Source organism: Phyllostomus discolor, chromosome 4 (assembly GCF_004126475.2).
Source record: "Phyllostomus discolor isolate MPI-MPIP mPhyDis1 chromosome 4, mPhyDis1.pri.v3, whole genome shotgun sequence".
NCBI lineage: Eukaryota > Metazoa > Chordata > Mammalia > Chiroptera > Phyllostomidae > Phyllostomus > Phyllostomus discolor.
This window is the reverse complement of record NC_040906.2, coordinates 201,571,573-201,592,867: the sequence shown is the minus strand read 5'-3', so window position 1 is coordinate 201,592,867 and position 21,295 is coordinate 201,571,573. Positions and strand designations below refer to the sequence as shown.

The 21,295-nt window shown below is 44.9% G+C and overlaps 1 protein-coding gene across 2 annotated transcripts in view; it reads left to right on the top strand.

Annotated features, from left to right (window-relative positions):
• The first annotated feature begins 19,753 nt into the window (after nt 1-19,753).
• Nucleotides 19,754-21,295, top strand: part of TFB1M (transcription factor B1, mitochondrial) — a 57,551-nt gene continuing 56,009 nt past the window's right edge. For both annotated transcript variants that reach the window (XM_036024932.1, XM_028509974.2), the window contains exon 1: nt 19,754-19,961. In XM_036024932.1, coding sequence (XP_035880825.1) covers nt 19,829-19,961 — 133 coding nt within the window. In that variant the 5' untranslated portion in view covers nt 19,754-19,828. The remainder of the gene's footprint in view (nt 19,962-21,295) is intronic.

The window sequence follows — 21,295 nt, the reverse complement described above, 5'->3', positions numbered from 1 at the left end:
GAGCCTGGGAGTCTAACATAGGTGATCTGGGCCAATGGTCCAAATCAGAGCTCCCAGGACAATTAATGAACTTGTGGCTAATGTCCAGTTCCAATGTCAAATCACTCCTAAGCACAAATGCGGTGCCCAGACGTTGAGTCAGGCGATGAAAGAGTCCTGGTCTCAGAGCTTTGTTTACAGTATTTTTCAGGGGTAGATGGGCTACAGGGATTGGTCAGGAGGGGTAAAAAATAGGCCAGTCTGCGACAAGAGCGCTCAAGTTCACAGTAGTCCCCAGTCCCAACAGAGAGGAACACAACAGCTGAACAGGACACAGGAAACAGTTAGGGACCCGGCCCAGGTATGTGTGCTGGGACTTACAGGCAGGCAGCAGCTCCCGGGGCATGCATGTGGCTAGGGACCTGAGGAGCGAAGATCAGAGTTAGGAAGATAATTCCAAACCCAGGACCGAGGCTCCCATTTCTGCCAGGCTAGCGGCTAGGGGAAGGTCTCCAGGGCTTGCCGGTGGTCAGGAAGAAGAAGGTAAGAACGGAGAATCTCACGCGAAGCCGAGTTCTGACCAGCTCCACCACTGATCACCTTGGGTTTCGGCTGTGGGAGGGGCGTGGGGTGCTGCGGGAGCTGGGCGCTCTCACAGCCAGGGAGCGGCTGGCCAGCTGGGGTCAGGCGAGGGACGGGCGCCCATGAAGGCGTGAACAGGGACCTGCATGGGCTCAACAGGTTAGATGACACCTATGGCTTCTTAGCTCTAAAGTTAGTTTGAATGACAAAACTGAACCTTCTTCTTCACAAACGTGAAACCATATGCTGTTTTAAAAGACACAGCCCGTAAACCCACCCAGCTACTCGGAGCTTCACTTACCCAGAGCGAAGCAGTTAAAACATACCTGAGAGCCCACATTTCAGCGCAACTTAGTATTACTTTGCTTCAGAAGATCAGGATCCCTCCAAAACTAGGAGACACCTAAACACTTGTCGTTCACCAATGTGTACTGCCCACTACTGAGTTGTGCTGCTTGGGGTGGCTTACTGACAGGCTCCGGATGCACCACTTCCATCTGGAAACGAGGGGACTCAAGTCCTTCCATCAAGGGTCAGCACAAGGCAGCCACAAGCCAAATCCTGCCTGACACGTGTTTTGTGAATAAAGTGCTGTTGGTTGCCCTGGCCAGTGTGGCTCTGTGGTCGGAGCATCCTCCTGTAAGCAAAAGGTTGCAGGGTTCATCCCCTCATCTGGGCACGGGGGCTTGTGACCCCGACTCGGGGCAATCCCGGATTCCTAGTGTGGGTGTGCATGGAGGCCACTGACTGGTGCTTCTTTTGCATCGATGCTTCTCTCTCTCCCTCTCTCTACAGAAAAAGGAGGGAAGGGGAGGGGACGGGAGGGGAGGGGAGGGGAGGGAAGGGACGGGGAGGGAAGGGAAGGGCAGGGCATGGTAGGGGAGGGAAGGGAAGGGAAGGGAAGGGAAGGGAAGGGAAAGGAAGGGAAAGGAAAGGAAGGGAAGGGAAGGGAAGGGAAGGGGAAAAGAAGAGAAAATGTCCTCAGGTGAGAACAAAACAAATAATAACAAAAATACAACACTATTGGAACACAGACACCCTCGTGTGTTCACACATTGCCCGCGGCTGCTTTCCATCCGCAGTGGCGGAGGTGTGGCCCGCAGCGCCTAAAACCCTTACGAAGTAGCAGCATATTTACTGCTTTGCAGGTACAGGAAAAGCTTGTCACGACTGGACTGACTTGTTCTTGATTCTATAGGTGTAGAATGACAGCTGTACAAGTTTGGAAATCCATGTCTATAATAGAAGAACTGTCCCTACTCTGGGTGATGTCACTTCTTCGGAGCTTAGACTTGTCACTGTCTGGCGGTCACGCTGCTTCTCTCCAGCCGTTTTCTCATCCATCACAGCGGTCACCCTGTACCCTTCCCTTCGCGTTGCGTCTCTCAGACTCTCTCTTCCTCTTTTTAACGCCCACCTTCCTGAGGGACATTTGTCCATAACTTACCCCATATACCTAATGATGCTTGGAATCGCTGTTTTTCTTTAAAAGGCAAAGAGAGAGCTTTGGTATTTTTCTGTTAAAAGGCAAAGAAACACCTTTGAAAATACTGGGGCATGGTATTTAAAACAAAAGAGCTTTTTTAAAAAAAATAAACCCAAACAAAATTGTGGAACTTTGTTTTTCCCCTCAACTAGTTACTTTTCCTTTCAGCTTCCTCCGGAAAAGGATCCCTGAGCACGGAATCCATCTGTACCCCACCCACGTCCACGCCTGAGTGCAGGGATGTGGGGCTCGGCTTCGGCAGCTTAGCTGTTTCTCTGCTTTCATCGCATTCCAATGCCTTCAGCCTTGAACTTCAACTCGAAGTCCTCACCTTTGTCTGCCGCACGACTGCCTGCCACATCAGTGTCCCTGCTCTCGTCCCCATCACTTCCTGAGGCCGTCTCCTGCTCACACACTCACATTCTTCTGATCGTAATGGAAGCTTTGGGGCTAAATACCACCTCGTCTACCTGAAAAAAAAATCTCTCCCGTATCTCTGACTCTTTTTTCTCCTAAGTCATTTTAAATAGTTGCCAAGTTCTATTGTTACATATGTATATTTACCTCTAAGGATGACGTGATTCCCACCTCTTTCCCTTGAATATCCCAACATAAACACCCACTGGGGCAACCAGTTATGTCTGTTCACAGTCAGCGTTGGGGTTCCTTCCGCAGCCTGCTGCCATGAAGGGGCCGGAGAAAAACAGTGAAACAAACCACGGTGTGGACTTTGCTCTGTAGCGGGTCCGAGAAGGAGCCATCGGCGCCCACTGAGAGCAAAGCTCTGCGCCTCCCAGAATCAGAAGGACGCCTGCTGCCAACCCCCCCCCCCCCCCCACCGGCGAAGACAGGAGGCGGTGTGACCTGGGAAAGCTGTTGCGCTACCGAGGTGAGCATCGCCCGCTAAACTGCAATACCCTCCTGGACGATGCACAGCCACTTCCAATCAAAAAAGGAGTAGGAAGCCCTGGCTGGCGTGGTTCAGTGGATTGAGCGCGGGCTGGGAACCAAAGTGTCGCAGGTTCGATTCCCAGCCAGGGTACATGCCTGGGTTGCAGGCCATAACCCCCAGCAACCGCACGTTGAAGTTTCCCTGTCTCTCTCTATATATCTCCCTCCCTCCCCTCTCTAAAAATAAATAAATAAAATCTTAAAAAAAAAAAAAAAGAAGTAGGACTTGGACAAGCGCTTGGTAACCCTAAAGCCCCTCCCTTACTATGTAGGTTTAATGACTTAAAATAAAAAGGTAACGTTATGGATGAGTCAGGGTATGGCGGTTCCCATGTATGCCGAGTCCTTTACAGCATAATCTCCTATGCTCCTTCCCAGAGTCACTGTACCCAGTGGTTTAGGTTGTCACTGCACGAAAGTAGCTTCTCTGAGGAGGAGACTGTCACAGCAGCACCAGCTCACAATTATGAAACATCTCTGCATTGATACCAGAACTTTGTTAACTTCGAAGATGAGCAAACCGTATATTTATTAAGGCGCTTTTGTGGCAGGTGACTGTAAAAGGCCTTTTTTCAATAGAATTGTTATGTGTAGCACTTTCAGCTTGGGTTTACAAAAAAAGAATATGTTAATTAAAAGATCTTGGTGATCTAACAACCTTTGAAATAACCCGTGTTCCTAAGTAGGAGCTTGTTTTTCTCACGAAAGTAGTGGTTGATTAGTATCTTTAACTTTTTAAAAAAGTATATCAGCGTCAATATGCTGTAGGTTATATACTCTGCCACTTCTATTCTGTACTAAGAGGGACTGTGGAGCTCTTTTAAATACAGGCAATTTCATTATGATACAAATAACTGATAATAACTAATATTAATTTAGCATTAATAATATACAAAGTAAGAATTAAATTGACATAAATTAGAGATTACTACCTAATGATCTGGTAATTACATTAGAGGGCTTGTTTATTTGTTGCTATGGAAATTTCCTAATTAACTGTTATTAAAATTTTTGACTTGTTACATATCTATTATTTTAAAATTTGATTTTGTAATTATTGTGATTAAAAATTCAAATTGTATATTGTGTTGTGTTTGATGATTTTTATTACTTATCAGAATGATTTTATGTTTGTATCATTGTAATTAATGAGAAATATGTAATATACTAACTTCAAAAAGATTTTTTACTTGAGCATGGCAACCTTGTCTGATTCACGTGAAGGTGTCCTGTAAGCTAGCTGCAGCCCTCACTCTTCCCGCAGCCTCAGGACGGAGAAGGTATTGTTATAATCCCCTCTTTACAGAGGGGAAGGGAGGCTCAGACGGGTTAAAGAACGTGCCCAGATTTACGGAGACGGCAAGTCATGGGGCAAGTGTTTAAAGCCTAACACTCTAAACCACAGACTCCCTGCCTAACGGCTGAACAGCAAAGTTTGGAGAATCCGAGACAGCCCTTCCCCCAAAAGATATCCCTTCCATTCCTGCCTGATGGACATCTCTACTGAGGTCACTAACTGATTAGACAACAAAGGTAAAGATCGCAGAAATGGCCGTGGAAGCTGATCCTATTAGCCATCTAGAAGTGCAACTCAACATTGGATTTCTGTAAACATGGGATTGTTATAGGGTGTGGGGAGGGAGAATAATTTTTTCTTCTGCCCTTGCAATTTCTTCTGGCTGGTCTAATGATTAAATTAATGTGAACTGGATTACCAGGAGAGAATAACCAAATATATTGTGTATGTATATACAGGGGTGCCCTATGGGGTAGTTAAGGCTTATATGCCATCTTGAGCCAAGGTGACGGGCTCTGGGGGCTCAAGGGCAGCGAGGCAATCCACATGGGAATGGAAAAGCAAATGTTTGGTGCACAAATGAAACAGGGAGGGTTTTCATCAAACAGGTCTTGCTAGGTTCCTCCCTATTACATGAATTTATATTAAACTTTAGTTAATCATAATAATAGGTCCCTTCCTGGAGCAGGTCCCTAAAACTCTTATAGACAGGGAGCAGGTTTGGGTTTTTCATTTCTTAGATATAACCAATATCTTAAAAAGACACATTTTGGGGTGGCAAACTCTGCTTCTTCTCAGGGGACAGAGCGTATTTTGACGAGAAGCAGATTTAGACACCAATTCTGCCTCTTCAGCTACTGGAGAACCCACCCCAAACCCTTGGTCCCTTCCAGGATACGTCTCCAGTCCCTCACTCAGCCGAGCCAGGAGCCTTCACACCTGCCTCTCCCTCCCCACCCTGCCTCTCCCCACCCATCACCAAGAACTGTGCACTTGACTTTCCAAATACCTCACCCACCAAGGTGTCTTCTCCCCACGCCTACTGCCATCACCCTGGACTCACCCCAGTCTCACACCAGACTGCTGTAGCACCTGCCTGACCAGTTTCCCTGTCTGCACTCGGGCTCTCCTTTGATGGAGACTCCCCACCTCACCCAGGCTGACGTTTCCTCCGATCAAGGTGTGTGTTTGCTCAAAGCCCTTCACCACCTAGTGTTCCTACATGCGAAATTCTACCCTCGCTTGTAAGGTCCTTCAAGATCAGGCCCCGCCTCTTCCTCCAGGCATCTCTCCCCCTCAACACACCTCTGCCCTCTTCTGCCCGGGGGACCTGCTTTCGGATTCTCAGATACTCCCAGCTCCCTCCTACGTGAAGGCCTACTTAACACCCGTTAATCTTTTAAAACTCTGCCTCCAGGTAAGGTCAAGCTTCCTGACCTTGGCCTTCCCCCCACATCTGTCCCCAGCCCTGCTGGTCTGTGATCCGCTCAGGTCACATTGCGCTACCATCTCCTCGATGGTACCTTTTAGTTTTCTTCCGGAGACTTTATCACGGGTTGTAGTTAGATGTCGACATACGGTTATGCTTGATTAATGTCTGCCTTCCCCCGTGGACCGGAAGGTAAAAATAAGAAGAGAGAGCGTCTGTTTTGCTCCCCGTTTGGATCTCTGTACTTAGTGCAAAGCATAGGTCACTCACTTCCTTTTAATAGCTCAAAGGACTATGTGGTTTTAGCGAATGACTTAACCTTTCTGAATCTCTCTTTCCTCAATTGTCAAAGAGAATGAGGATATGGACAACACCTGCCTCAAAGCTGTTGGGAGGCGTCAGCAAGGTCAAGATCAGCGTTGCACTGCACGGAACAGAGTGGGCACTGGATACATGGTGCCCTTCCACACTCCTAGGAAGTAGCTCGCATTTTCAAATGGCTTCCAGTCCTGTACAAAGGGAAGACAGTCGCAAACACCTAAAATGTACAGAACGTGAGTTCATCAGATTAGCCCATAGAAGGCCTGGCCTAAGGCAAAAATGAGAAGCAGCCAACGTCAGGACACCTTATTCACACTTTCTTGCCCCCAGGTCTCCAGGAGCCCTACTGCTTAAACAAAAGACAGGGAGCAGAGGGCAGCTGGGCCTCACCCGCTCAGTGCGGTCCTTGTTGACTCCACAAGGGTGACTGGTCTCCTTCCTCCTCCACTGCCCTGTGTGTGTGTGTGTGTGTGTGTGTGTACTAGGAGATAAAGTTCCTGGAGGAAAGAATCATTAGAAAAATCATTTGTTTTCATTTCCATATCCCATTTCAACTACATGAAGTACTCTAGTAAGGTTCATCGAATGCATGCATGCATGCATGCATGCATGAATGAATGAAAAGGCAGTGACATTCCATACGAGGCAGTAGATATGCAGAAAAGACAGGTACACGAGAGGAACCATGCATGCTTCAGGGGGAGGCAGCATGCAAGTCCAGAACGTAATTCTGTCTGGAGGGTTTTCAAAAGACAGATCAAAGGAAATGGAGTCTCCACAAGGGGCAGCTCTGGTCTGTTTATCCTTTAGCCACCTCATAATTTACTTGCAGTCCCCACCCCTAGGTCTGCTTTGGCACAAGGTCTTTCAGCGTTGGAGGGGAGGGAGGAAGATCGCTTAACTGCTATCTGATTTTTCAACTGTAAAACAGAGCTGATGATCCTGACCTTCCTCCTAGAGCTATTGTGCGGGGTAATTAATTAATAATCACAGAGTCCATTGAGAGTATAAAGTGCAACGTAAATGCTAAGCATTATTTCCATAGTCTCTGCAGGCTCTTCCAAAGTACACTCTGGTCTCGGTGCCTTTGATTTGCTATTATCACCTGAAATAGAGCAAACAATGCCTTTGTGTCATTAAGCAAATGCATAATGAATGCTATTCATTGTTAAAGGTTACTTAGCAATATAACTTTTTTTTCCCCTTTTGAATGGGGACATCCTCCTGTGAGAGGATTATGTAAACTAATGGCAACAGTATCAAAGGAAAGGGGAGAAAAGCAGCAGCCATGGCAACCGAAGCCACAGGACCACACTTTGGCCTTCGGAAGAAACCTGTGTCCGTCCTGGGAGGGAGGGTCAGGGGGAACTGGGAGGAGAGCCTGGGGAAGGCAAGCCCAGGAGTCAGCGGTGGAAAATGCCAGGCCAAGGCTTCTGCATCCCCCAGCTACCCCCTCTCGGTTTACTGTGCAATATTGGGGAATGCGATGGTTTTGGGCTAGCGTCCAAGTTCTCTGCCATTACCCTCTTCCTTGAGGCCCTGGGTGGCCCCTTCACACTCATGGGTGCTGTATTGTGGAGATGGTCATTTTCTTGGAAATTTAACCTTTTCTAGAGATAGAGGTGGGCAGAGCTGTGGTCAGACAGCCTGTATCCTCCCCCGCATTCCTCGTTGATCTCCACAGACAGAGGGACCTGGGCTCGAAGCTCTGCAGATACCCAGGTAGGCCAGGGACTCCAGGGGCCAGCACTTTAAATTCTAAAGGTAAGCTTGGGTTGCCTGCTGGAGGCCACTTTCTCCTGTGAAGTGCAAAAGAGCCCAAAACTTGTTCATGGGTTCCTTTTCTTTAATGTTAAAATATTGGGACAGGATTGCAATCGCTCTACATGCTTCCCTTCGATTTGACAAAAGTAGTAGCACGTTCATTGATTTGGTTCAGATTTTTCAAGGTTTAGACTTTCATGCTCTAGTACAGTTGTAAGGTGTTCGGTAATTCTGCAAGTTAAATCTTTAAATGCCAGAGTGAACTTTTAAGCCAGGTGTTTGGGAAACTACAGACGTTCACATTGCACTCCTCTCCCTACACTCCTTTAAATAATATCCAAACACAATTTCCCACCCACCCCGCTCCGCATGTTTTACTGCCTTGACGAGAGAATTTTATGTCTCTTATTTGGCATTGCTGTTTGTTGTCATTCCTCGATCATTCTGGGTTTTTTGCTGACCTGATTTTATTTCAGTATCCCTTCAAAAATCTTTCTTCACAGTGCTTAGTTCATGCAAACTTGAGCAAAATTGGTAAAAGCTATAAAAAAAAATCTCCCTTCACATGGAACAAGATCGCCACCCAGTGGCCAGGCTGGGCTTACTTCGGCGCATCCTTCCAGATTTTTTCCCCCACGTTTTTTCCATTGGATGACATCCAGCAGAGGAGTGTCCAACATTTTTCAGATGGGAAAACGGAAGGTCAAAACAGGTTCACTCCTTCGGCCAAGCCCACAACGCTACAATAGGACTCACGCCTCCTGACATGCCACACCCTTGACTTGCTTCCATCGCAGAACCTCAGAGCGGAAAGTGAGTATCCAAGTCAACGAATTCAGGCTTCTAGCAAAAAGAGGAGGAAATTGAGGCACAAAAAGAGAAGGGAAATGGCTCCTCGAGCTTCTCGGAGCTTGCTGGCACCACACTTGGCCTGGCATTCACTCTACCACTAAAACAATCTCATTTTAAACGGCTTGTTTCTTACTGGAAGCATTGTACTTCCAGGCTTTAACAGGTGACCGCAGCATCTGAGGATAAAGTGGACCCGTTTGCCTTCCTCCCAATGGATAGGTCCGCAGCTCAGGAGCCCTCAGAAAGAAAAAATTCACTCTCGTGAATGAGTGGACCCTTGTTGGCATCTACAAAAATGTCTCACCCCTTTTCTTTATACTTAAGAGGGAATGATTTTAAGTAAAGGGAGTTAAAAAGTCCTACTATGCTCTCATTTAGCTTAAGGAAAATGTTGTATCTCTAGCTCAGAATGTCTTAATGCCAAAATTTAATCGTGTGGGTTAGAGAACTATCCTTGGCAAGCTGGAATGATAGCACGTTGCCTTTCAACCCCCTGTCCTCTAACCTCAAGGTCATCTTAAAATAAGAAAGGTCTGGAACATCGAAGATCCCTTATCACTCTCAATAACCATGAGTGGAATGGGGGTCACACAGAGCGGGGGGGTGGCAGTTCTTGCCCAGCAAGAGCCCAGCCTGAGCTCACCTGCAGCTGTGGTTCTGGGCAGACTACCAGCTCCCTCCTGCCCTGCAACCTCCGGTGCGGAGGGTTTTGGGTGCCTCCCCAGCTTCCGGTGGGAAAACTCTGAGTTGGGTTTCACCCACTTTTTCAAGGTCCTCAGGGGGATGGAGGCTTCGGTGTCCCTAGAACCCTAACATTACTCCGGGCCACATTCCATTGGCTTTCTCCCTCTCCCATCTCCTCATCTGGGCTTGGTGGGATCCCCTCCCGTGCAAACCACCATCCACATCCCTGCCTCGGGATCCGATTTGGAGGTGATGCAGGCTATGACGCTCATACTGTAGAGAAGCCCTTGTTCGGCCTTGGAGGCGTGACCAGCCCTGCAATTACAATTACAGTGTTGCCCGGATGTTGTTGTGCAGTGAGGCCCTTATTCCTGCGTGGGGGCAGCGTGACCATGAAGCCCAGGGAGTGTAAGCGTCCAGACTTTCTCTGGAACAAGCCTCTTCCAAGGGCCTGCAGGGGAGCCCTGGAAACGTACGCACTTGGCCGTATGTTTTCGTAACGTTTGCCCACGTGAGGCGTGCTAACTGCAGTCAAGACCATTGTCAATCCCCAGGTGCTATTCTGGTTGGGGAGAACACTTTGGGAATTTGGTGAAGGGGGAAACTGAGTTAGAAAATTTTAATTGTAATTTGAAAAGTTGTTTTAGGACATTCCAGTAAAACCAATACAAAATTAGACTACCGATTTGTGTAAATATGGAGTGTGCTTTCTGCTGTCTTTAAATTTTATGTATTTAAAGAACTGAGAGAAAATTAGATTTAAAAAGCAATGGGATAAGAAACAAAAGCAATAGAGTGATATATAAAGCAATAAAATCAATAGAAATTATGTCTATACCAAGATGTGAAATGCAATAAAAAATCCATCATACCAAATGCAGTAATTTATAAAGAAGAATAAATAAATTGAGTAGAAGTAATGAATAGGCTTATGGATTGTTTGATAACCCAATTCATAAAGAGGAGTGAGTCATACATTGGAAAAAATTAAGTGTCTTGATTATTTGACACCAAATACTGACATCAATTAATATAATATAAACTCACAATACATCACTACAATAAGGACACCTATGACAAATTGGTTAATGAGTGTCATTAATTCAAAGTATTTAAAATTAAACACTGCACAAGAAACTTGGAATGCCAAAAAACATGCAGATCGTGCATGCAAAAAAAAAAAAAACCTTAACAGAGATTTCTCCAAATCCGACAGCAATCCTAACAATGTACATGACATAAACAAAAACGATTAGGGAAGGTATCAGAAATATTTCTAATCTATCAAAAATAAAAACCAAATAGTAATCAATCATGGTAGTGCAAAAACTAAATGATCTTTCTAGTCTCTCTATGGAAAAATTCCTAACTACTATCACATGAGGAAACAAACAAAGAATTTGCTTCCCAAAAATGTAGGGGAAAATTATCAAAGTCTGAAAGTAGTTAATAAAAATATGTTACTTTTCTGTATGTTGTGAGGTTTGTGTTATTTGTCATTAAATATTTGTCACATCTTGTGATTTTTCCTTATTCTACATAAATATTGGCTTTCATATCTAACTTTGTATTCATAATTTGTATTCTTTTTCTTTTAAAGATTTTATTTTTATTTTTATTTTTAGAGAAGGAAGGGAGGGAGAAAGAGAGAGAGAGAAACATCAATGTGGAGTTGCTGGGGGCCGTGGCCTGCAACCCAGGCATGTGCCCTGACTGGGAATCGAACCTGCCATGCTTTGGTTTGCAGCCCGCGCTCAATCCATTGAGCTATACCAGCCAGAGCTTTGTATTCTTTTTCTTAAAGAGAGTCTCACCATTTGTATAAGCTCTGAGCCCACGTCTCCCTAAGACTCCGCTGACAGTAAAGGAGATGCAGCCCGTCTTAGTCAGAAAGCAAGCAAGGTGCTCATGTTTCGCCTAACATACCAGAAATGGACATGCACCAGGGAACTCCCCAGAGTTAACACATAGAAGAAAGTGAGAAAACAGTATCCGATTCTTCTGATGACAGAAATCATTGTATTTTACAACAAATCAAAAGTATACATTTATTCAATAGAAAAGCTACCTACTTCCTCTGTTTGCTAGTGATTTGCCTTGCTAGCACTTCCAAAACTTAAAAAACAAACAAAAAACTGTCATGTGAGTTACAGAGACAGTCATCGCGGGTGAATGAAGGAAAACGGGTGAGGATCCTGGAAGAGCACACACACCACGTTCCACTTCTTAAGTATAGTAGCCAAGAAGAAAATAAGATGGTTACAGCTGCAGGTCATCATCCATTATTAAGTAGGACAAACTAACATAATATCATAGAATGATCATTTTTTGGGAAAAAGTGATTGAAACAGAATAGACTAGAAAATAGATCACACAGTTAGGTTAAGTGCTCAGTGAAACATTTGAGTTGGGGGAGGGGCAGGCATTCTGTGTTCAGGGTTACAACATAAAAGGCATTTTTTTTTGACTGTGGATCACGGTCCGAAAAGTTTTAATATTACATCTGAGCATGTAGAGTGGCTGCAGACTGAACTGTTGGTGGATAAGAATGACAGGGACAGTCACCAGAGTTCAGTTTGACAATTTGTGGCAGGTGATTTGTAAGTTAATCGGAATTTGGGAGACATTTTTGCTCTATAGAGTAGTTGAAGTCACAATTGGATTCCTGAATGAAACTACAAAAGCTTACTTAACTCGTAATACAAGTAATACATACATTATAACATGACAGGATCCATGGTACGATGGGGTAAGATACATGATTAATATAACGATGTGACGTGACGTCATGAACATAATTCAATGTGCATGAACTAGCGGAGCTATCATGGCCCTCAGCCAGCACTCCCATTGCCTCCCGCAGTCCCTCCCACTTATAAGACTCCTGAGCAAACCGTTTTAAAGGCCGTCTACAACTACAGGATTTCAGTCACACCATCATGTGTATATACTTCACGGTACAATGTAACATTTTAAAATAACCATCTGATATTTTATGTTTTACACTGCTGCTGAATTCCGTATAAAGAGCTGTGGTCTGAACCTGCCTAATTAGAATCACTCACCCTTCCTCTCGCTCCCTCCCCATAAAAGAACAAGAGAGGTATTGAACAGACTAAAAGGAACTGTTTTTAAACTGGGTAATGCTACGATCAAGGCGCACATTTGTCTTAAGGTACACCATTTATAATTCTATCCTTAAGGTAATTCTCTGGCGTTAACATTGTCAATGCCTCTAAATAATGAAGCAAAAGAATAGAGTTAATATGCAACAGCCACACTCAGTAAAAATATGCGGAAGGGAAGGTCATCTTTCATGAGTGTCGCGGAATAATAAATCGGCAGGCAATCCTCTGAGCTACCTTCGTCACATGTCACAACATTAAGGGAACTACATCCTAACAGTTATTTGATTTCAGTACCATAAGAGTATTAACAACACGTGTGTTGACCATATATGGCTAGATACCTATCTGCTAGATAAGTATTTTCAGACAGGAAAAGAGAAGAGGAAGAGAATAAACATTTACAAAATACTTTCAATGTGTTAGGCGCTAAGTTTGGTCCAGTATGGGCATTATCTTATGCAGTATAATGATACACGATGTTTTGTAATGTTTGAACATTATAAAAATTTTGACAATGCTATAAGTTATCCATTACTATATCCATGTTACAATTTAAAAAAACATTTTCGCCCTGGCTGGCGTAGCTCAGTGGATTGAGCTCGGGCTGCGAACCAAAGTGTCGCAAGTTCGATTCCCAGTCAGGGTACATGCCTGGGTTGCAGGCCATGACCCCCAGCAACCACACACTGATGTGTCTCTCTCTCTCTCTTTCTCCCTCCCTTCCCTCTCTAAAAATAAAGAAATAAAATCTTAAAAAAAATTTTTTTCATTTTCTGTGGCTGCTGCAACAAACCACCACAAACATGTTGGCTCAAAACAATACAGTACAGGTTTATCTTATGGTCCTACCATCAGAAAGGCTCTCCGGGCTGAAGATGAGATGTCAGCGGGCTGTGCTCCTTCCTGGAGGCTTTAGGGGCGAACCCCGTTCCCTTGCTCCTCCCATCTTCCAGGCTCTGCACACGTTGGGGGTTTGACCCTCGCAGACCTTCACCCTCTTCTCTCTGTCTTCCAAGTGGGCAGTACCGGGCCACGGCCCTCTCAGGCTGCCACCACTCTGGGCCTCTCTTCCAGGTCCCTCTTCCACTTGTAAGGGCCCCTGTGATGACACTGGGCTCACCCAGATCATCCAGGATAAATCTCCCTATCTTCAAAGCGGCTAACTGGCAACCTAAATTCCACCTGCAACCTCAAGTTCCCTTTGCCATGTAACCTAATACATTCAGGCTCACCAGCAGAGGAGTGGGAGGTGGTCCTTCTATGCAGAGGAAACCTCATGTTCAAGAAAACAGAGGAAGCCAGAGGAACTCGGCATGCTGCAGGAACAAAGGAGGCCAGAGTGACTGTGGTTCGCTGGGCAGGTGGGGCTCAGGGAGGGTGGACATACAGGCAGGGGTCAGATTGAAGGCCATGGCAAGGAATTGGACTTTTATTCCATAGGCAGTGGGAGGCCCCTGAAGGGTTGTATGCAGGTAAGAGATCCAACTGACATTTTTCAGATAATTTCTCAGCTGAATATAAATGGACTGTGGAGCAAGGAAATCGGAGGAGGCTGCTGCGGGAATGTACGTGAAAGACGCTGACAGTGCCCTTGGAGACCGGAAGTCGAGTCAGGATTTCGGGAGTTGGCGATAGCAATGGGATAAGGGGTGTGGAGGGGAGGGAGAGACTGACTCTCAGGTTTCTGGGGTTACTGTCTGGGAAAGTTTGTGGGGAGTCAAGGTTTTGTGGAGAAGAGTAAGCACCTTATTAGAACATACGAGGTTTTAGATCTCTGGAAGGCATCCCCCGGCACATACAGGAGGCAGTTACACATGCAGGTTCGGAGCTGGAAATAGGAATGTAAGAAGCATGCATATAAACGCAGCATTAAATCCGTGAAAATTAATGAGATCACCTAGGAAGAAGCGCGGGAAAGAGAGAAGAGGATCTTGGACTGAGCCCTGTGAGTTTGGGTAGAGGAAGAGAAAGAAAGACAGGGGTTGTGGTCAAAGTTGAAAGAACAGGACTTCAAAGGGAGGTTAACTGCCAGCCCGCAGTGTGAGTCCCCAGGGCCCAGAGCGGAAGTGTGTAGATGCCGCAGTCAGACTGCCCAAGTTCAAGCTCGGCTGTGAGTAGGGTGGTGCGCACTCGGACACTCAGCTTCTCTGTGCTCAGTTCGTGCATTAGTAAAAGGAGACAATATGTTGTTCATGCTTAGAAATGAATATGGGCAAAGCACCTAGAACTCAGCATGTCCCGTAGTGAGCATTGATAACTCTACCTATTCTAATCACTCACACGTTAAGCAAGGAGAGATTAGAATCTTGTCTTCTGAATTTGGAAATGTGGAGGTCCTTGGGAATCTTGCCAACAGTGGTTTTAGAAGTAAGGATGGAGGGAGCTGAGGAAATGAGAACGTCAGAACAGCAGGTACTCTTTGGACAAGTTCGGCTGTAAGGAGGGGCTGGACAGAGGGCAGGAGCGGAAGAGGTCTGTTGACTCCAAAGCCATATGATTTCTTTTCTTTTCTTTTTCCTTTTCTTTTCTTTTTTAAATAGAAGTCATGTTGATTGCTAGGAACCACAAATTCTTCTTTTCTTCCCCCTTCCAGGATGGCTGCCTCTTCTTCAGCAGCTACAGCGGGAGGGTTAACAGTAGCTCCGCCTCCTCCTTCCTCAGGAGCAGCCACTCTGATGCTGAAGCAGAAACTACCTAGGTCTGGAGTCTCACCTTGGCGAAGGAATGAAGCTGTCAATCCAAACTTTTGACCGGGATGTCAGCCTGGTCCTAGATCCCAAAGTGGAGTAACAATTCTCTGTGGGAAATAATAAGCGTGCTTGTTCGAGGTCACTTAACCCAATAGCTGAAATTCACTCGGGGAACAATGGTTTAAGTTGAGCTACAGAGAATAGTGGGGAGAGTGAGAATTTTGGATGCTTTGGAGGAGCGGAATTCTAGCAGCACAGAGGAATGTGGTGAATCCAACGGTAGTCTGAGACGCTGAGCTCCAGGAGAGGCAAGAGGGAAACGAGAGGGTACCCACTGACCTGCTCTAGCCTTCCTCCTCAAGGCTGGGGAAGTCGTCCCATCCTTCTTCCCCTACCCATTCCCTGTCAGAAAAACAGGCAGACCGCTGCTGTGTATTAATTTCAGCTCACGAACTTGTACAGAATGATGTGAATCCCAGGCCAGGTGTGTACCCAGGAGCACTGCCTTCCTCCTGTGGCCTGGGCCTACACCCTCGGGTCTTTGGGAACCGAGGTAGAGACGGGCAAGGACAGGCGACTTAGAGCAGAGAAAGAAGGGATAGCCGTGGCCTTATTCAGTAGTCCACCCATGGTCCCTTTGTTCTCACCAAGATGCCCAGGGAGACCCATTGACTTTCTGAACCCAGAACCTCCCCATTCACAGAACAGTTGTAAATGCGTGAAAAAGCCTCAAATGCAAGTGTATTCATATCCACAGCTTCATGTAATCTCAACCTTTCATCAATTAAATGTTGAGACGAACTAATAAACTATTAATATAATATAAGCTAATTTATTTTTTCAGTGACTTTGGCAGGTGCTGACTTTTTCTTCATCTATAACACAGGTGGCAAACACAAGGATGGATTCAGGCCCAAGGGCCAAGTCCGGCCCTCCGCCTTGTTTTATCCAGCCCAGCACCTTGTTCCTACCCAGCGGCAGTACCAACCTCTCACTTTAACTGTTAAGGAGCAGTTACATTTACACAGTCCTAAAATTACACTCGGCCCTTTGAAGGCAACCGTGAGGCTGATGTGGCCCCCGGTGAAAATGAGTTTGACACCCCTGATCTACAAAAAGACTTCCGTTGTTTTGTGCAAAAACCCCAAGTCGATTCATCCTGAGTAGAAAGGGTTGCCCATCCTCATCACCCTGTTAGGATACTTGACAATAACTCACAGACAGTTGGGGATAATCATCAGGCTTTCAAATACTGCCTAGATTAGTGAAAAACACTATATTTAAAATATAGTATAACTGTTACATGGTTCTCTCCAGCAATTAACCTGCGCTGCTTCCTTAAGTTGCCCTGCCTCTATCCCCACAGAATAAGTATTTGGTCTGTCTGCTCAGAATTATCATGTATTTTTATTCTTCCCTCTAGGTAGGTCACTGGATTCCTTTTTGAACAGTGGCATCAAACAGCTATTAAAAAAAGACTAAATATGTGTAAAACGCAGCTCGTATTTCTCTGGAGCATTGAGTCATATTATACAGAATTATAAAATACTATCAGAAAAGGGCACTTTACATGCCATAATAGTCATTTTATAAAGTTCAATTTGGCAATTCCAAGTCACATTTAATTTTCTCTGAGAATTCCCACATGGCAGGAAGATATTACTCTTTGTGGCTTTCATGTCTCTTTCAAGAAACTGGTAGAAGCACCACCTTTTAGAAGCAGCGCTTTTTCTATGAGTAGACACTAAATTACTTACACCAAATAAAGTCGCATATCATTTACATTAAAATAAATACTAAAATAATACGTGATTTTCTCATATAACCATTCTGGGATTTGTGCAAATTAGAATTTTGTAGTCTAGTTTAGTAACACTTAGAATGACTTGTAATTCTTCATCTTCACGGATAGGTGGAGCTAGTAATTTCTGTATTAATTACCATATTTTAGCATATTAAAATCTATATCTAGATGAAGCAGATACTTCAAAGCTTCAAAACTGATGAAACTGCACACTTCTCTTTTAAGGGATAAAGCTGTTTGCATTAGTATGTGAAATCCACCACTGAAACACCCCCTGCTGACTTCATGGGTTTTGCAGGGAGTTGTGCATAATTTTCTGAAAATTAAAAGACTGAGAATCAGATATTTATGAAGATAAAAATTAAATCTCAAGAACTATTAAAAACTCAGAAGATTTTCCTAAGGTGGAATTTTTTTTATTCAGTTCAACAATTATTTAATACAATACCAGAGGTAATAATAGAGTGAGAAGATCATAGCTCGAGTCTCCATTGGACACACTAGCACTGCAATCGTGCTCACTGAATGTCTTTGTAAACCTGCACGATGGGATTCAAATGAGAAGTAAGTGAAGTGACATGGGAAACTGCTTTGTAAGGAACAGGCCACAACCTCACAAATGCTGATTATTTAAGATGGCAATGATCTAAGACAATAATCCTCCTAGTTATATCTGGGGACAAATTCTCCATGTAAATGTGTTTTTGCTCTCTTTAAAATTTTGTCTCGTTTTTATGTTGGTGTGAATCTCTTAAAAATTCATGTGGGCACATTCTGAGTCATCCGAACATTCTCCTGATAATGGCCATACAATGCGTGTGTCCCATGATGGCATTAGGGCCAAGTAATTCACCTTCAGTTGTGTCTCAAGCTAATGAAAATAGACGCAAGCAGATTTATTAAGTAGCTTCTATGTTCTTCTAAGAGAAAGGCAAGACACAATGGCAAAACTTCTGAGCAAAGATTTGGTGTTAGTTTGGACCCAGAAAACTGATGAGGAAATTCAGTCATTACATGGCACACGCACATGGGTACTGAACTTTTCAGAAAACAACCCTGCATTAAGAGCAGTGATGGAACATCAAGCATCATTTGTGTTGGGTTTGCGCCTTTGCATATATACTATACTTATTGCAATTGTGTTCTAGTTAAATTATATGAAATCTTTAAACTTAAGTTTATACTCAGATTTATATTCTCTATATATGCTATATATTTAAATAACACCATAAAATTAACATACATTAATTAAATAACATAAAAATGTAATACTTGGGAGGGTGTGGTGCATGAGATCAGAACCTAGAAAAGCAAGAAATCAGGTTCAGTCTTCTCTCTGTATTTTGCTGTGCATCCGTGGACAAGTCAGAGGTTCTCATCTCTTTTTCTTCCCAGTAAAATAAGATAATAATCTCATCTACATAGGATTGTGAGGACTAAGTGAAACAATGAATATAACTACAAATGAATGCCTTCTTAAATATATTGTGTTTGAGTTACAAAAAGGGTTCTGAGTGAAGAGTGTAGGCTTTCGACCTACATTTCCTTGCCACCTTGGACAAATCATCTTATCTCTGTGGGAGTCACATCCCAATTTTCTAAAGCTAGAAAGTGTGTCAGATTATCTCACAGTCCCTTCTAAGACAATTATAACAGAAGGTGGGTGGATTTTCCATATCATATCTACGTATCTGATTTTCCATTAGCTTTATTTTAGACTTACTGTTCTGAGAAATACAAAATTTTAAAATTCAATTGTGATCAATGCAGCAATTTGCAAAACAAAAAAACAAAAAAAAACAGGGTTAGAAAAACTAAATTCTATCAGAGATTTTAATATCTTTCTTTGCTTTTTGTCTCTGGTGTAATGGAGAGTCTGAACTCATATTTGAGCCTTTTTTCTGTACTTGGGTATAACAACCTAGGCAAGTCAAATAACCTCTACATCGACTGCACTGCTAAAAAAGAAGTCTGTGAACTCAGACCTAGGGATTCCAATCCTGAGTCCACCTGGTTTGCTGTGCAGCCTAGGGCAAATTGCTGAACCTCTCTAAGTCTTACTTTGTTTTCTAACAGTTAATGAGGTAATAGTTACAAAGCACTCAGCTGTGAAGGCTGGTACTTTGGGAAAAGCTCAGTGAATGTTAGCTATTAGTATTACTGTGTTCCTTCCCTTTCATCCTTGGCTTTCCTGTTACTGCAAGGAGAGGCTGAAACATTTGAAGTATTGCACTATGTCCTGAATTTGCACACCAGATGACCTCTCTCGTTTAGTGCTCACAATTTTAAAGCAGGCATTCTGTCCACTTAACAGGTGATAAAACTAAGGCTGAGAGAAGTTAGAAAACTGCCATCCGGCCCTGCAGCGCTGAGGTCCTAAAAACATCTAAACGTATGAGAAAATTGTTAGCGAACAATTTTTGCCTCTAGTCCTTTAACCACTAGCTTTTCAGCAATTAAGAATGTCTTTCAGCCAGGTGTACTACAACCCTGGCTGGTTGCTGGGCTCCACGCATCCTCGGCTCCGCCCCTCCCCCCGGGTTCCGGACCTGACCCCGTCAGCCCCGCCCATCCACGAGGCCCCGCCCGCCCACGAGAGGCTCCGCCCACCCACGGGAGTTGTCTACCTCTCCGGTAGAAAAACAACTCACACCCAGCCTGCACCGCCCCTAGCGGGACGTAGCGCATGCGCCCTGAGAACGCCCGGATTTCCTGTCCACACTATTCGTTTCCGACAGGATACTGCCGACCAATGAGGTGGGCACGGGGGTGGGCCCTAGTACTCCAGGCTCCTCCTCCGCCGGCTGCGTTCAGACTCGGGGAAAGGGCCGCGTGAGGCTTGGGTGGCCCCGCGGAGGTCCATGGCTGCTTCCAGGACGCTCACGACTTTCCGTCTTCCGCCGTTGCCCACGATCCGAGAAATCATTAAGTTGTTCAGACTGCAAGCGGTGAAGCAGCTCTCCCAGAATTTTCTGCTGGACTTGAAGCTGACAGGTGGATAACTTAACAGTGTCCTCCCGGCATCTCCGGGGGCGTGGGTCGCGCGCGGACCCTGCGGGCGGGCGTCCAGCGGTCAGGCACAGCTGTACAACCCGCCCTTAGTCTCGTCCTTCCTCCGCTTTGTACCGAACACTCCGCGCCCAGCAGGCGTGGGGAACGCGTTGTGCGCTCACTGAATCCCGCGCTCGTGCGTTTGCAGGGCTCGTGCGGGCGGCGGTGCAGACGCCCAGGAGACCCGAGGGCAGGAGGGGCGCGTGTTGGGGAAGGCGATTGTGGACGGTCGAAATTCCATGTGTTACCACTGAAATGGGGTTGCACGTGCTGGCTAGGTTTACTTTCCGCTCAGTTTAGATTAGTGCAGGGATTGTATCAATAACTTGTCGAAAGGGAGTGTCACTCGTAGACGTCAGTATTGAGTCGTTTACTTGCATCTAAGACGTCCCCGTGGGCGCATGCATTCATTCGGTAAATGCACGTCGAATAGCTCTGTGCTGCGGTTGGAAATGCAAAGTCAGAGTGAACAAGGCAAAGTCTGCCCCCAGGAGCTTACAGTTTAGTAAGTTTACGTTCCCGCTCCTGCACAGTAAAAATCACCAGCTTGAAGAGCACAGTTTGATGAGTTTTGCAAATGTATACATTCGTTTAACCACTACCACCATTTCTTAGTGAGGTTCCCTTCTAAAAGACGAGGTTGCAAGAGTAAGATGTGTTTATTACAAATGTGTCACTGTGAGAGCACTTACCATTATTGAGGTTTTCATATTCCTATTTGGCTTCTCTTAAAAGCTGAAAGTATATCACACCCTAAAAGTTCATTTTTCAGTTCAATGAAATACCGTCCACAAAGCAGGACTAACATGCTTCATTTTTCTTAGACTTGCTTGGAGCTTTTTTTCTGCTAGTGGCGATACGACTTTGTGTAAAATAGCTTAACTCTGCTTCGGCTTTTTTTTATTTTATTATTTATTTTTAGAGAGAGGGAAAGGGAGTAAGAGAGGGAGAAATATCAATGTGTGGTTGCCTCTCATACGCCACCCCCCACTGGAGGACCAGGTCCCCAATCCAGACATGTGTCTTGACTGGTGAATCAAACCCGCACCCTTTGGTTTGCAGGCCAGCACTCAGTCCATGGAGCCACCCCAGTCAGGGCTGCTTCGTTTTTTGTTTTTTCTTAGTTTGTTACTTGGAGGAACACCCTACAACAAGACTTCAAAACATTACCCACCTCTAAAGTTCTTTGGTTCTGGTACTAACCAGAATCAGCTTTTTTGCCATTCATTAGCCACATTCTAGGTATAAAGCATCAATTTCAGGACTGAAAATACAGG